General features: G+C 51.5%; 1 protein-coding gene across 1 annotated transcript in view; it reads right to left on the minus strand.

Annotated features, from left to right (window-relative positions):
- Positions 1-15,081, minus strand: part of LOC144137957 (protein crumbs-like) — a 168,306-nt gene extending 153,225 nt beyond the window's left edge. The window contains exon 1 of the mRNA XM_077669997.1: positions 14,711-15,081. Coding sequence (XP_077526123.1) covers positions 14,711-14,744 — 34 coding nt within the window. The 5' untranslated portion in view covers positions 14,745-15,081. The remainder of the gene's footprint in view (positions 1-14,710) is intronic.
- Between the last annotated feature and the right edge of the window lie 420 nt (positions 15,082-15,501).

The following is a 15,501-nucleotide window of genomic DNA, read 5'->3' on the forward strand; positions in this document are numbered from 1 at the left end:
ACTTCCTGTTTATCTGCTGTTGAACATGAACTTGCTGCACCTCACAGCGCGCTCCGCGAAACAGAGCTGAGAGGTTTTTACCTTAAAATCGGACGTTATCGCGGACGGAGGGGCGGAGCCCTGCGGAAATGTGGGCAAAGCGCGGTCCCAAAGTACGCAGACGGCGACGCATCCGTCACGGACTGTCACAGTCACGGCAAACGATTCCGGCGCCGCGAAGCCGGTATCTGTCTCACCGCTTTTTAGCTTCTGGGGGCCCTTCTGCCAACGTGCCCCCTTTTTCTCGGAACTGGCGGCAGACAGTGGTGGGAAGCGGCTCAGTGACCGTTTGTCGGCAGAGAGGGGGCGGGTTACGGACGGACGACCGTGTCGCTGCAGATCTCTCCTGCGACTCGCCCTCCTTCTAGACCTTCCGCCAAAGCGAGCGCTTCAGACATCTCCGCTTTTTACTTGGGCGTCGTTTTGTATCGACTACTTTGTGTTCTGCGATAACTCTGACTGAACTGTAAGGCATCCGTTGCCAAGTTTAGTTTCTGCAGGCCGCACGGTTGCAAGCATAGTAACCGAGATGCGGCCGGAGTGTTTTTGGCCCCGTCCATGGAAACGCAATGGAAACCCAACTCTAAAGGGAAATGAGGAAGTCGAGGTTGATGACTGCTCGAGAGACGCTTGCCTCCCCCGAGTCAGGCGTTTTCGGTACAGAACGTTTCGGTAACACAGGCATTTAAACTCGTTGCAAGCGTGTCTACGTTCGAAGTGTTCCGGATTGACGTATAATTCCAAATGCTTTGAATTTATCGGGAACGATTTATTCCTGAATAATTTATCAGGTTCCGCATTCACTATTTGTTGAGTTTCTTCCAGGGTATGTGCACGAAATTTATTTTTCAGATTATGAAGGAAGAACTTTAGAACCCTTCCAATACCATGAATATGGAAGAACCACGAAGTTGTATTGATGGATAAAATGAGTTACGTATGGTGACTCACTATACAATAAAGACACACAGAAACTTACTTTGAATTTATGCTATATTAATTCTCACGGCATTTGTTTTGCGATAGTTTCGACAATACAAGAATTACCGCTGGTTTTGTCAACTACACTCTCTTCGTAGACGGCAATGCAGTGACAACAGAAGGAGCAGACGGGAATTGTGTAAGGTTTTTGTAACTTCGCTGCAAAACTAACTAATCATGACAAGTTAATGAAGCTTGGCGTAATTATAGAGTCGTCCTAGCAATCAATCTCAGCGTATTTTTTTAAGGTACCTACATTAAATTGAGAGAATTTTAAACTAGTTATTCAGCGAGCGATTCTTTGTGGACGCGACCCGATAGACGGACGCAAGTTTGGCCAGAACCTAGCACAAGACAGCTTCGCTGTAACGCGTTTTTATTCGTGCTACTGTTACAGGATGAGAGCTTTCCCGGTATCAAACAAGCCACGATCCGTCGTCACCCACATTCGGTTGCACTGGGAAGGCGCGCAAGATTTCCGCGGGAAATATTACGCGCGTATTGCAGCTAAATTTTTCGCGGTTTAAAGTTCCCAAGACACGGCGGGGCTGGGAGCGCCCCATAGTGGACGGCTGCGGATTGATTCAAACCACCTGGAAATCTTCAATACCCGACATCCAAAATCTCGACACACATACATTTTAGTTTTTCGCCTCAATGAGAACGGCCACCACAGAAAGGGATAAATTACTTTATTCCTAAACCTTCGCTTTCCGATTTGTTGCTCATTTCGATTTTTTAGGCCTAGCAGCACAATATTTTTCTTCAAATCGCTTCTGCTTGCGGTATATTGACCTCCTGCAGAAAACTTCAGAAGCAATGTAAACAAATCGCATGTCATTCCCCCAAAAAGAAAACAAGACAACCGCCTTTGTTATCACGCTCTCGCAGGGATATCGGCAAACGAAAAAGAGACGCACTCCGAATTAGATAAAGAGTTGCAAAGCTCCATACCAGCCAGAAGCGCTACTTAAAACAGCACCACATTTTCGGAGATTCAGAAACAAAAGCCCGTTCTAAATTGTGCACATTTCGCCTGCGAATTCGCAGATGTGGCGCCACTTGTGCGACAAAAGGATCTATTCTCGTTGCTGTGACAAACTGCCAAATGATCGTTTTGCCGCACGAGCGGCGCCACAGCTGCAAATTCGCGGGCGAAACTCGCACCATGTAGAACGGGCTTTAGACCACCCAGCGCGACGACACACTCAAGATCGTGACGGTTGAATTCGTGGGCGCGTGAATACCCGTAAACGCCTTATATCAGTTACATACTTCGGAGGCCCCAATCAGCACCTTGTAACCTTTTCTGGCTCTGCATCAGTTACCACCGAATGCAAACTCGATCAGCCAAACAAGCGCGAAAACAACGACCACCACTGCATCGAGGAACACACGGCGAGGAACAGCAGCGAGGAACACACGGCAGACGCACGTGCTCGCAAAGCAGGAGAAGCTCTGTCGCTCTTGGACCACTCGAAATCAAAGGTTGGTATCGGCTTACTTGCACACTGTACTGGACTAGTCGTGTAATACCCCTGCTACACTGGGGTCTAAATGTCATTTGAACCCAATGCCATTTGGCTCAAATGTCAAGTTGTGCTGCTACACTAGGTTTTTAAATGCCATTTGGCTCAAATGACATTTGAGCCAAATGAGCACCGAGAGAGACATTTCAGATTTCAAATGTCATTTCCAGCACTCTCGGACGCAGCGTCTTCGATCGGCAATAAAAAAATATAATACTTCCATACGTAAAACAAACAAAATATTGTTGTTTGTGAAACTTTGTTCACTGTTTATTTACTTAAAATACGAAATCAACATATTTAATTTTCATACTCTGAAAACCAGTGGGTCATGCAAAAAACACAAACAAAAACAACGCAAGGCAGCCATATTTAGAGTCAAAACTGGTGTCTCTTCTAATTTGATATCATTTTACTGCCTCGGACTGCTCCTAAGTTTAATTGTTGTATTAGTGTACGAAAACGGAACGGGGCAACAACAGCGCCACTACAGCACAGAGAACAGTTGTGAAAGCTTTCAAATGCCACCGAAATTGTAGTGTAGCACAGCGGATTCTGAATGGCATTTGAAGCAACCCATTTGAGTCAAATGACATTTGGTTCAAATGACATTTGGACCCCAGTGTAGCAGGGGTATAAGAAGATCAATTCCATTATGAGTCGAATAATGGCAGATTGTATGGACCACGTGGCCACCTCGACTTGCGCTTGCGAGTTTTCGGAGCATCCTGTAAATCAAGCACAACCAAGTAGACCATGGAATGCCAGTAAAGCTGACAGCACAGCTTATAAACATCCCCCCAGCGAACGAGCATTTGGAAACATCAAGCGCTAGCGTGACAATAAACGCGGCAGTGAATTAAGGTGCGAGAAAAACGCTACATGAGAAACCGTTTGCCGTCTCATTTCTTGCCTCCTGGTAAATGGCAGTTCGAACGAATCCGGGACATCATTTTTCGTATAACTGTTTTCGTATTGTACTTCGCGGAAGGCTGTGCGTATCAGAAGAGGCCCGCCGGAGCCGTCCTTGTGCGCGCACTGTTGCGTATCGGCCGAGATGCCGCGCAGTGACGGCGCGGGCCAGTACCGCCAACTCCAAAAGTTGCAAACGCATCCCCGCCGTAGGGCAGCGCTGGGGACGAGGGTTGCGCGTTTGCAGTGGGCGGCCGGGAGCCCTCCGAGACGGCGCGGCGAATACATCTCGCACCACGCACTCCTCCCCGGTGGCGGATCTAACCTTCCGAGGCACGAGTGGCCGCGCAGTAGCATGACTCAGCGGCTCCCTTGCCCTCAGGCGACGCATTCCCGGACCGCGGTGCGGCAACCCTGCAAGGTGACCTTTGGACGCCAGCGCCTGGCCGTTCGTCTTCGTACCTCCCCGCACCTGCGGTGAACGCGCCGGCCTAATCTCCGGCGGGCACCGAAACGTCCCCTCTTCTTTACAGCCCGCCCGGCGACTGTAAACACCGGAGGAGGAGCAGAAGGGCCCAGCAGTAGCTTATCTTGTGGCGTCTGCAAGGCGTCTGCGGACAACTTTGGATTTCGGAGCGCCAGGAATGGAAGAACATCGGCACAGTCGACGCTATGCAGAAATACCTCAATGGGGGCGGCGTAAGGAAGTAACGCGAGCTCGTGAAGAATACTAATTGCGAGTACGCGCCGGAAAATTAATCGCTTCGCGGCACCGACACGACGCTCGCAACTTTCCCCGTGGGGATGCTCTCACGACGCCCACCGAGGCTTGCGATTGCTCTTCGGACAGGTCGTCGTTGCCACCGGGCGATGTTGGGGCTAGCACCATACTATGCGTGCATACAAAGGCTCGCACGCAGCGTCACTGCGGAAGACGGTACAGAAATGGAACCGCAGGGCCAAGTCCACCGGCAGAAAGGAACAACTATTTTATTCCCTTTGGCAGATTTCAGCTAAACGACTCGACACATACCGCGCACGCCTTCGAGTCCAGCTGCCTGGGAACCAACCAGAGCTTACAACGACCTGAACAATCGCAGCTCTTCCAAACTCCCCATAGGGCACATGCGTCAAAAAATTGATCCCGGATTTGCCACGTGGCCGACAAATTTACTCACAGTGACGAAGAGCACTGTCCTCGAACTCTGATAGGTTCGGTATTTGACGTGGCGTCAAACGATTGATTGATTGAATGTAGGGTATAACGCGCCGACGCAACGCAGGCGATGAGGCACACCGTAGTGGAGGGCTCCGGGTTAGTTTTGACCCCCTGGGGATCATCTCGTACACACGGGCGTTTTGGCTTTTCGCCTCCATCAGAAAAGCGGCCGCCGCGGCCGGGAATCGAACCGGCGACCTCGTGCTCAGCAGCGCAACGCCTTAGCCACTGAGCCACCGCGGTGGGTCAAACCACCTTTTTTTTTTCGTACTGTTATGAAATAGTTCGGTCACACTTGAGCGTTTAGGTTTTGATTTGCGGCCCAAAAACAGCTTTTGGAAACGGCCGCCTGTAGACTGGGGCCACACTAATCGCATCTGTTGAAGCCGCTGTGTGGGCTGGTGGGGACAAAGCGTAGGTGACCGCGCTGCGTGGCGCGTAACCCTGCGTGGAAAACCCCGGGCGCCTTCTTGGCCACAAAGCAAACGCTATGCTAGAACAGTACAAGCAGCAGCAGACGCCTGCTTTTCTCCTCAGGTACTTTTAGGCAAGACACAGCGACACGCACATCGAACGCAGGTGCTATTGTTTACATTTCAGTCCCACAGGAGAGACTGCAAGCAATGTTTTTATTTCTCTTCACATCCCCTTATTGTGCCGCGCCATACCGTCGATGATTTTGAAGCAGTCAGCGTTCCCTCCTTTCTAAACGCATGCGCTGAATCGGAAAAAAACCGTCTTGATCTCTCCGTTTCCCGCTATCTTGGGACCGCTTTTCCGAGCACGTACGCGGCAAAATCTCGACCGGCGAGTCCCGCCGGTCTACGAAGCCGTCTACGGTCGCACGCTGCTCTACTTTCTAGATCTGTTCTTTTTATCGGCTGGCTATCCCGACGGCAATCAATTCCAGATGCGCGCAACAAGACAGCAGGCTCGCTTTTAACAAACCCGCCAGGAAGAACGACGCATGGGCTGCGAGAGAGAGACAGAAGCGTAACGATGCGTCACCGGAGGGACGACACGCAATGATACGCCTCCCCTATCTCCAAGCAGGCGGCCCTACATGCGATAAGAGAGATAAGCGCAGCAAAGCTGATATCGGAACGCCGGTGCATTCAGAAATTTACGGCCTGGCGTCGATAGCCCGCGTACTCATTTGCAATGGATCGCTGCCAGCTAGGGGGGAGGCGGACGAGGGGGGGGGCGCAAGCGATCAGTTTTATTCGCCACGACGCGGAGCAACGGATTGCCTCTCGCGACCACTACAGCTCTGACGGCTCTTCTGCTATGGTCGTTAACTGCGACAACCGGGCGAAACGAACAATCAATGTGGAATGGACGAAAGCACTGAAGTGCGCGCGTTCTAAATTGCGCACCAAAGAAGTCCCAGCTTTCGTTGCGTGGGATATACTGACAGGAAAGTTTAAACTGTACGAGTCGGTTCTCAGCCATAACGAGTTTGGCAGTGTAGGACGGGTATGAGTGGTTTAACGGAGATTCGCCAGAAGTACAGCTTTCGTTGCGTGAGGTACAGCTTTTTGGTGACGCCACGTATACGTATATCACATCACGTAACAACGCGGCAGTTGCACGTTCCGCTTGAGATGAACCGACTAGCATTGCCTTTTTCGTAGCAAACTCAGCTTCTACCTGGAAATTACGTGGCACCGAGTGAGTGGTGCACAGTTTCTAATATGATTGATTGATTGATTGATTGATTGTAGGGTTTAACGCGCCGACTCAACACAGGCGATGAGGCGCTCCGTAGTGGAGGGCTCCGGATTAATTTCGACCACCTGGGGATCTTTAACGTGCGGCAAAATCTCGTACACACGGGCGTTTTCGCTTTTCGCCCCCACCAGAAAAGCGGCCGCCGCGGCCGTTTAGCCACTGAGCCACCGAGGCGGGTCTAGAATAAGAGGTTAGTCATCCAAATTTCCATGACGGAAATATTCTACTTCCAAAAGCCCTAGGATTTAAGGGTAGCACAGAGAGAATTAACTTCAAGGCTGTCGAGGCGACGAAAAGAAGATTAGAACGCTGATGGGCGAAAAGCAGAGAGGGTAATATTGCCTAGGACAGCTACCACCTGCAACAGAAAAAAATAAGTACTTTGTGCCTACTAAGCTTTTGCGGATGCCCTAAGGGTAGCGCTAGTATTAAACAAAGAGTATAAAACATATAGGTATATTGGATTTTTTTTTTGGTACGATGACACGTCACCACCCCGCTACAAAGGGGATACTACTAGCAATCATCATCATCGTCATTACGAGCCGAAGTTACACCACGGCAGGGCTAGCGGCTAGCCGTATACGTGGAGGACTACGAACACCCGGTGGGTGGTGCTGGTGGTTGTTTTGTTGGATAGAACACACGGTCATCTTTAATCTGTGCCGAAATATCGACACATTGGTGTTTTCGTCTGTCCTCTCCACAGAAAAACGGCCAGGATCGAACCCACGTCATTAAGCTCAGCAGCAAAAAGCCTCAGCCACTGAGCTACCGCGGCAGATAGTACCAGTAGCCGCGGCAGACAAAGTGCTAGTCCTGGTACTTTGTCTCTACCGCGGCAGACAAAGTGCCAGTATTTTTGGCAATAGCTCATGCCGCACAGCCGAACGTGACCAGGCAGATGCCGGAGAGGCGAGTTCTACTTCTTCATCATTTATTGAACCCTTAAAGGCCCCTTGCGGGATATTTATTACATAAGGGGGGAGGCAAATGCACAGTTCAACAGATGCATGACTGTCAATGGTACAAAGCGTAATCGTGAGTGAACTACACGATAAAAACAGTGTCAACAGAAGGAAGTAAATATTCGTGGAAGAAAACGGCAACAATTGTAAATTTTGCTAACAAATCAAATGATTTGCGGTTAGCTGTTTAAATTTTAAGGGGTTTTGTTCGTGCACTATGGATTCAGGCAGGTTATTCCAGTCTTCAATGGCTGTAGGTAAAAAGGATTTGTTGAAAGCGTTAGTTGAACCATGTAAAAGCGCTGTAAACTTAGAGAGCTAAAGAGGCGACGCGGCAGAAGCGACGGTCACACAAAATAGTGCGTAACAATAATAATGATTTAGCAGGAACCTTCCACTTTAAGACACGTTTGAGCGGTTGCAGATATGTGGACGAAAACAAAATAAAGCAAGGAGCTCGCTGGCTCGAATCCTGCAGCAGACCACGAAAAAATGTTTAGACCGACTGAGTGGCGTTTTGAGAATTTCTTACGTTAGCATCACCAAATATGGGAAGGTGGAAATTCTTCGCTTCGGAACGTGGGAATTCTCAAAACAGCATACACGGCTGTGCAAACGAGACAGGCTTTTTTGTTTGTTTGTTTTTTTGCGCGATCAAGCACGCACCACAAAGGCCCGCGGTGTTAAAAGTCCATTCAGGCATGAAAAAATGCCGATGCTGACTCGCCGCCGACGCCCGCTTGCATTACATCTAAGCAATGGATTAAATTCCCGTAAACTGCCCATCACTACAGTACAGAGAATTCGCAACTGACTCACTTCGAAATCGATGCGTCCACGGGCGTGCGTGCTTCAGGCGCAGCGAGCGCGTGAGCGGAATGTGCGAATCAAGTCTGCAGCGTGCCAAGTATACGTGAGCTATATTGCGGAACAGCGCGGCCTGCAAATCGAGTACTAAACCGACGGCCACTGAACGGTACGTTTATTTTAACTTGTTAAAGCTAACCTTTCCGTGCCTCAATGATGGCGTCGATGTTCGAGCAAAACGCGCTGCCGGAAAGCCAACTTTACAATAGGCTTCACGGAACGATGATGATGATGATGATAAGCGAAGGCACATAGAGCTCCTCACACAAAAAAAAAAAAAAAAAAAATCTCTTCCCGTAGTCGGAATCAAACCTGGGTCCCTCGCGTTACGATGCCGACGTCTATCCGACTGGGCCATTCCGACACTTTTTTTTTTCTTTATTACCGGCTTGGTACAGTGAAGAAAACACAAAACAATGAAACACATGCCTCCTGTCGAAGGGGCTTGGATTTTGGACGGACTTTCACTCAGGTTGCGCGGGAGAAAGCTTCACGTTTCAACCATTTTTCTGTTAGAAACAGGGCTCAGTTGTTTTTAACTAACTACTTCCCAGGTATATTTCACAAACAAGCGCGGTATTTGTGTGGCCTTTATCGCTCACCCGCGCCACGAATCAAACTGCTGTCAATTATGGAAAAAACTCGTGAATTCAGCGTCTGAGAAAATTATCAGGTAAACTTTGCCAAGTTGCATAACGAAAAAGAAAACGCCACTCGCCTATAAACTGGTCTCGTTATCACGCCGCTTGTCCCACGCAGCACTGAGTTACTGTACGTAAGTGAAGGCGGAAACGTCGCCTAAAATTTCGCACTTGTGCTTTTAACATTATTCTACGGATGACTCACAATTGTGACTCAAAACAAGAGGAAAACGTGGCTCAGCGCACCTGCAGAACGCGTACAATTCGAGTGCTATCAATATAATGCTTCGCGCTAGCGCCTGTGCACATCATTGTTTCCTTTTTTAACAGAGCGCGTGAGAACTGCCGCGTCATTAGTTCAGCATAGGTTTCTGAAACTCTTGCAGAAGGAAGGAATGAAGGAGGTGGGAGGAAGGCATGAAAGTTAACCTGGCTAGGGCCTAGTTCGCTATCCTGCACGTGAGAACTGGAAAATGGGCGAAAAAAGACAAAGTTGGAGAAGGAGAAAGGTTGGAGCAGAGCGTATACAGGCATGCCCAGCTTTAGGGCACCGAAACTTTCCCGTTGAGTGATTGTCACTGTAGCCTTTCATTCCTTCGTATTGTGTCTAAGTTCGTCGCCGAAGGAAGCGCATGCGCTCCTTTCTCGTCTTGGGGGCTGATGGTAGAGCCACTGAATAAAGGTGTGGCTCTAGCTGATGGCAGAGAAGGGCTGTTGATGTCCTCCTCAGAAAATGGCCGCCGAGAGTGCGGGTTGCACAGTGCTGACGGCAGCTTCGTTTTATATTAGTTCCAACGTTACTCGTCTGAGTGAAAATTTCGCAGATGTTGTAGAGAAACGGCAGCAGCTCTCCTAATACTGCCAGGCTCTTCCTGCTGTTTGAGTTTTACGTGCGTTTGACTGAGGCGTAAATTATCAGGGGGCTCATACTGTTGACGATAAAAATTATAAGGCAGCTTGCACAGCTCTGCGTGGTATACGGGAGATTTTTTTTTATTGCAGTGGGAAATAGAATAGAACGGCGCGCAACTGCTGAAGAGGCAGACAGCTGGGACGGCGATACCGCACGGTAATGTCGCGGGCGGAACAATACGTCGCTATCCGCACGATAAACGTGTTGCAGCTGACCGCATTGTTCTGCGATGCGCACTTCTTGGATTTCAGACAGCGGCTGCTCTGTCGGCCTCTGTTGACTCATTGATACGTGCAGTCCTTACAATGGAGAGTAGATGTTTATCGCTTCAGGTTTAAAGCCGTCGGCCGGATATTAAAGGCGCCATGAATACAAGCTTCGTTCCTTAAAAAAGACTTCTTTGTCCCCATAACAATCGCACACTTCAAACAAACAACCGATGATGCGGTGGCCACTCCCTGGCCATGTTCCGGCGATTTTTGCAAGAAGCCAACGAATCTTGTTTGTGCGATTGGCCGCCGCCAAGCTAAGCCACCACCAAGAAACATGACTGGGTGACTGTGCACTGCGGCCTCTAGTTTCATTTGATCGCATCACTTCAATGCTGGCGTGCCGTTACGTTTTGATTGAATGTAGGGTTTAAGGCGCCGACGCAACGCAAGCGATGAGGCGCGCCGTAGTGGAGGGCTCCGGATCAGTTTTAACCCCTTGGGGATCTTGAACGTGCGACTAAACCTCGTACACGCGGGCGTTTTCGCCTCCATCAGAAAAGCGGCCGCCGCGGTCGGGAATCGAACACGCGTCCTCGGGCTCAGCAGCACAACGCCTTAGCCACTGAGCCACCGCGGCGGGTTGGCGACGTGCAGTTAAGTTACTGACTTCGTTTTCAGTGCTGCCCCATCCTACGCCACTTCAACTCATACTACGTCGCTGGAGCGCCGAGTATATATAGGCTATATACAGGCTATATATATAGTTCTTTCAAATAGACCAAAGTACAACTTTGTGTTCGTGGCCCCTTTAAGGAACAACAAAGAAGGCGTTGTTTGGTGCGCGCTCGCCTAGCAGTTGGATCTGCTACTCGAGGGGGGCTACTTTTCGGCGCACGTTAAAGATCCCCAGGTGGTCAAAATCCACTACGGCGCGCCTCATCGCCTGCGTTGCGTGGGCGCGTTGAACCCCACAATCAATCGCATAGCGCGATCCTAACAGCCAGCAGGGCTTAACACTGGTACGTCTTGAGCGAAGAACAGCGCAGCTTACGAAAGCACCAGACAGGGAAGGAAAGAAGGGACGGGCGCTGCCTAATGCATCCCGCATTGTTGGCTGCATCCGTAAGTCGCGCCGCTTTTCGCCTAAAAGCTCCCTTGTGTCCATGAGGAGGCTCAAAATCGACAAAAACGGACATGAAATTAAAACTTTCAAGTTCCACAAACAAGGCACCACGAGGTGATGCGCTGCCACATCGCCGGGTTGAGTGGGTGAAGCGGCGCGATTGGGGACACAATTTCCAGACTGTTGCAAGCACGGACCGAATCGAGCACTTCAGCGACCCACTCGCCATGTGTTATCAGGGCACAAGGGAGTCGAGAATTGCGAGGAAAAGTAAAGTTAATACTACATCCCCGACGGGAAGGTTGCTAACGAAGACAAAAATATCAGCAAGAAGGCCTATCTGTATTCCTCCCGCTACCCTGACGGGATTGTTTTGCTGGGTCGCGTAACGGTGGGCGCAACCAGTCGGGACGAATGGCCAGACAACGAGGGGACGACGTTGCTCAGTTTTCATACAACCCCGCTGCACACACGCTACACATGTCTCCCCGTCTGGCAAGCTTTGTCGGGGTAACTAGACTGCATCGCTCGGCGGCTACTGGGTACGGAACGGAAAAAGATGCGCTCGAAACGAGGGCAGCATTCAGGAGACGCGATCACCGATGAACGCAAGTTCCTCTTTCGTTATGCATCGTGACCGCGCTTCCCTCACGACTATCGCCGGATGATGATTTTTTTTTTCGCCCTTTTGCTATCCAACCACGCACGTGAACAATGCCGGCCGCAACGCATGGCTGGAAAGGAGCGAGGGAGGGAATCGGAAACGCGCATTTGGATTTCAGTTTGATGCGGGCGTTACGTTAGGCTGCACTCAGCGTCCACGGCTCGTCAGCCAAAGCGGGCATGAAGCCGGGGCTGGAGATTAGCCAAGGAATTAGCCAAGCCGCGACGATGCGCGCGGCGCGATAGTTGAGTAACCACATCTCGATCCATGCGTGCCATGAGCGGCGAGAACAAAGCGAGACGCGTCTAGTCTACGTGAAACTTGCACGAGGCCAATGTTGTGCGCCCTTCGAGCGAGCACTGAACGGGAGAAGAGACAATCGGCAAGCTCACGGCCGCTTTGGGCGGCGAACGAGAGCCGTGTCCAGGAGGGGCTTTCGGGGCCCATTGTTTGGTCGCCGCTGTGCAAGCCTCCCAGTCCGCAGGCGAAAAAGCCGCGGCAACGTTTGAGCACTAAAGACGAGCGAATAAAATGTGCTCACATCAGCGCAGGTAAACTGATCGCAGTTGCTGATTGCTTGTAGGGTTTAACGCGCCGACCCAACGCAGCCGATGAGGCGCGCCGTAGTGGAGGGCTCCGGATTAATTTTGACTCGTTTAATCTCGTACACACGGGCGTTCACCAGAAAAGCGGTCGCCGCGGCCGGGAATCGAACCCGCGACCTCGTGCTCAGCAGCACAACGTTTTAGCCACTGAGCCACCGCGGCTGGTCTGATCGCAGTTGCATTATTTCACCGCGAACGTGTCAGTCGCGAATTTCCTCAAACTCAACCTCGCAATAAGTGCTCCGAGAAAGAACTAGTCGGCTACGTTTTTCGCTTTGCTTGGAGCTCCTCAGCCGCCGAAATGGCTGTGACGGGGCGCGCCACAACCACGTGCACCGCTTTTTTTTTTTTTTCCCTCCTGGGTCACTTTCACCTTTTCAGCCTAACAGGGAGGGGGCTCTTTCAGTCACTATTTTCCCGTGTTTGTTCGCCTTGAGAAAGACTTCACGTGAAATGACTTCGAGGAAAACTAGGAGGCAAGGTGGGGGATTTTTTCGCACCAACTCGCAATCGCAACATGCTCAGTGCGAGTCCCCGAAACGCACGCACTGCCGACCGCTGTCTTTGCAGCAGAAGTCGAAAAGCTCCTAATGACGGAAAGGAAAAGGCAAAGACTAGAAAAAAAACATATTTGAGAGAGCGAAAATCCTAGCCTGAAAAAGGCGATGAAAAGATCCCGCACGTATAAGTTGAGGTATCATTTTACAAGTTGTTCTACAGAAGCGGATTATAAAGAAAACAAGCAAGAATTATTTATTTATTTATTTGTATTCGGTAACGGTTGCTGAACGCTGACATTCCGCTCCGGCGACTGTAGGGAGTGCCCGACAAGCGAGAAACAAGCTTGTGCCCTGCTGTTCCCGTACGGAAACAAAGTTCGCCCACATGGCACTTCAAAGGACAGTCGCACTGACGGCCAATGCCCCTCCCAACCAGAGACGTGCTGCAGACTGGAAACTGAATTCGCCGTCTGCGTCCTGGAAGACAAGGTATCTATGAACCGACGTCCACAGGTATGTTATCTTAGCGTGCGACTTAACTTTTTCTGGAATGGGGTAAACCAGTGACTGGGTGCTTATGCAATGGAAGCTGACAAAAAGGGGAGGCTGCGTATCATTTGAGCACATATACAACAGCCCAATCGATTACAGAAACTTAATTGGGCTGCTAGGATCCAAATGCTCCAAAAACGATTGATAAACGGCAATCAATTAGTTGTCCATGACAAGAAGAGTTCTATGTGCTACCACACGCAAATCGGCGCCGCTCTTTTCAAGTTGTTACAGCAACCACGAGGAATTGCGATAGCAATGGGCGACGGCAAACTTCAAACACAGACGGCTATTCCATGCATGTAGGTTTCCGTGCATCTAGCCCACTACAACCTCAGGTCTTTATTAGTGGATTGCGTGTTCTAAAATATCTTGGGACAAGCCAGTAAAGAATCTCGGGCAGGTCAGTTCGACTTCAGATGGCTTATTGTTCATGAGGTAAGGAGCTACAAATTGACCATTTACCATCAGCAGTGGCCAATCGTCGGCAAACGGGCGCAGAAATGTCTTTAAAAAAAACATGGTTCAACTGGCAACGTGAGTTCGAACAACCGATGCGAACCCTGACCGGAAGAAAGCTGGAAGAGCGCTCAAGCCGAAGGATGGGCTATATTTAGGCACAGGCACCGCTAATTAGCGTACACCAACGGCATCCGGTATCGACGTTTGCATCGCGCGCGCCTTCTCGGAGGAGGGCTCCAGGCGTGGCGATTACGGCGGCCCATGTCTCTGACAGGTGATCCACAATGCGCGACGATGTTGCCAGCCGCGGTGTGGCAACCGGCGGTCGTTGCCATCACCGGCAGCGCGGTTCAAAAGACGGCGAAACGCGGGCCACCTAGGTCGGCCTCGCTTGAACACCACCGCTTCCTTCCTACTCCGATGCGGCCGACTATTGAGGCCAAGCGGCAGAGCGGCACAGGTTGCGTACCGCGCTGCCACTTGGCCATGCCGCGGACCGCTGGCACGGCGCGAGCGTTTAAGCACACGGCCCACTTGCTGTGGCCACGAAGGTCGCGGGAGATCGGAATATCATGAATGCTCAACGAAAGGTGCGCGCCGAACACGTTCGTCTACGACCCCTGGCTCCTTTTCCCCGTGGCATCGGAGAAGCCTGGGGGTCTGTCAGCGCACCGGCGATCGAGACTCGCAGTCTCAAACAAAATCCACAGCCCCAGCGGCCGTTGGCGTGGGGGTGGGCCCGCAAGAGAAGTTGTCAAGACAACGCTGTCGATGTTCTCGCAGTGGGCTTACCTGCGCCAAGAATCCGGATGGGGAATCCGTTCATTGTGGTGCTGCGCTGCGCGTGGTCATTGCAGTGAACTGCCGGTCGTGGTTGTTCCGCGCTGAGCGGCCGTCAACTCCCGAAGCGGTCGTCCCAGCGTGGCATGCTTTCCGTCGCAGTCTCTATCTCCGCACGCACCGCACACACCAAGCGCACACCGCCACGACTCGGCTGCAGAATGGGGCCCCACGGCGGCAAGGCAGCAAACAGCGCTTCTCCGCGGCCACACCTGCCACGCTCGACGCACCACGGCCGACACGACCGGCCCGAGCAAAAGTTTTCTTCGCCCAGCGAGGCGGCGCCAACGTCGGCAGGTGGCGGCACAGCCAGCGCGTTTTCTTTCCTTTTTTGCCGGCCGGCTTTTTCGCCACGCCGCGCGTTGCTAGCGCGGTGGTTGCTAGCAGAGCCACGTGACGAGCGAGGAGGAAGGGCTCAGGAATGTGGGCTGTGCCGCGGCGAAACCTGCACGGCGCACCGGCGACCTGGCTCGCAAGTTGCGGCCGCGTCACGAGCTTCGGCGCGGCAAGGAGCGGCCGGCTGCGGCGGAGCGCTCGAAGCCTCGGCGCAGTTGAAGCGCACTAGTTGCTTTGTTTTTATTTCGCGGCGCATCCTTGCAAAGTCGGAAAAAGTGGCCGGGCCGGAGCTGGTTACGTGCGCTACGCGAGTCGCAATTTGCGCCTCCTCCCGAACGCTGTGGGCGCCCGTCGGGAGGTCAGAAGAGAACTCGTCTTTGTGTGTTTGCGAGCTGGGTGCTTTCGTC

Source organism: Haemaphysalis longicornis, unplaced genomic scaffold, assembly GCF_048455015.1.
Source record: "Haemaphysalis longicornis isolate Haplotype H1 unplaced genomic scaffold, Haemaphysalis longicornis Haplotype H1 scaffold_1, whole genome shotgun sequence".
In the NCBI taxonomy this organism is placed as follows: domain Eukaryota; kingdom Metazoa; phylum Arthropoda; class Arachnida; order Ixodida; family Ixodidae; genus Haemaphysalis; species Haemaphysalis longicornis.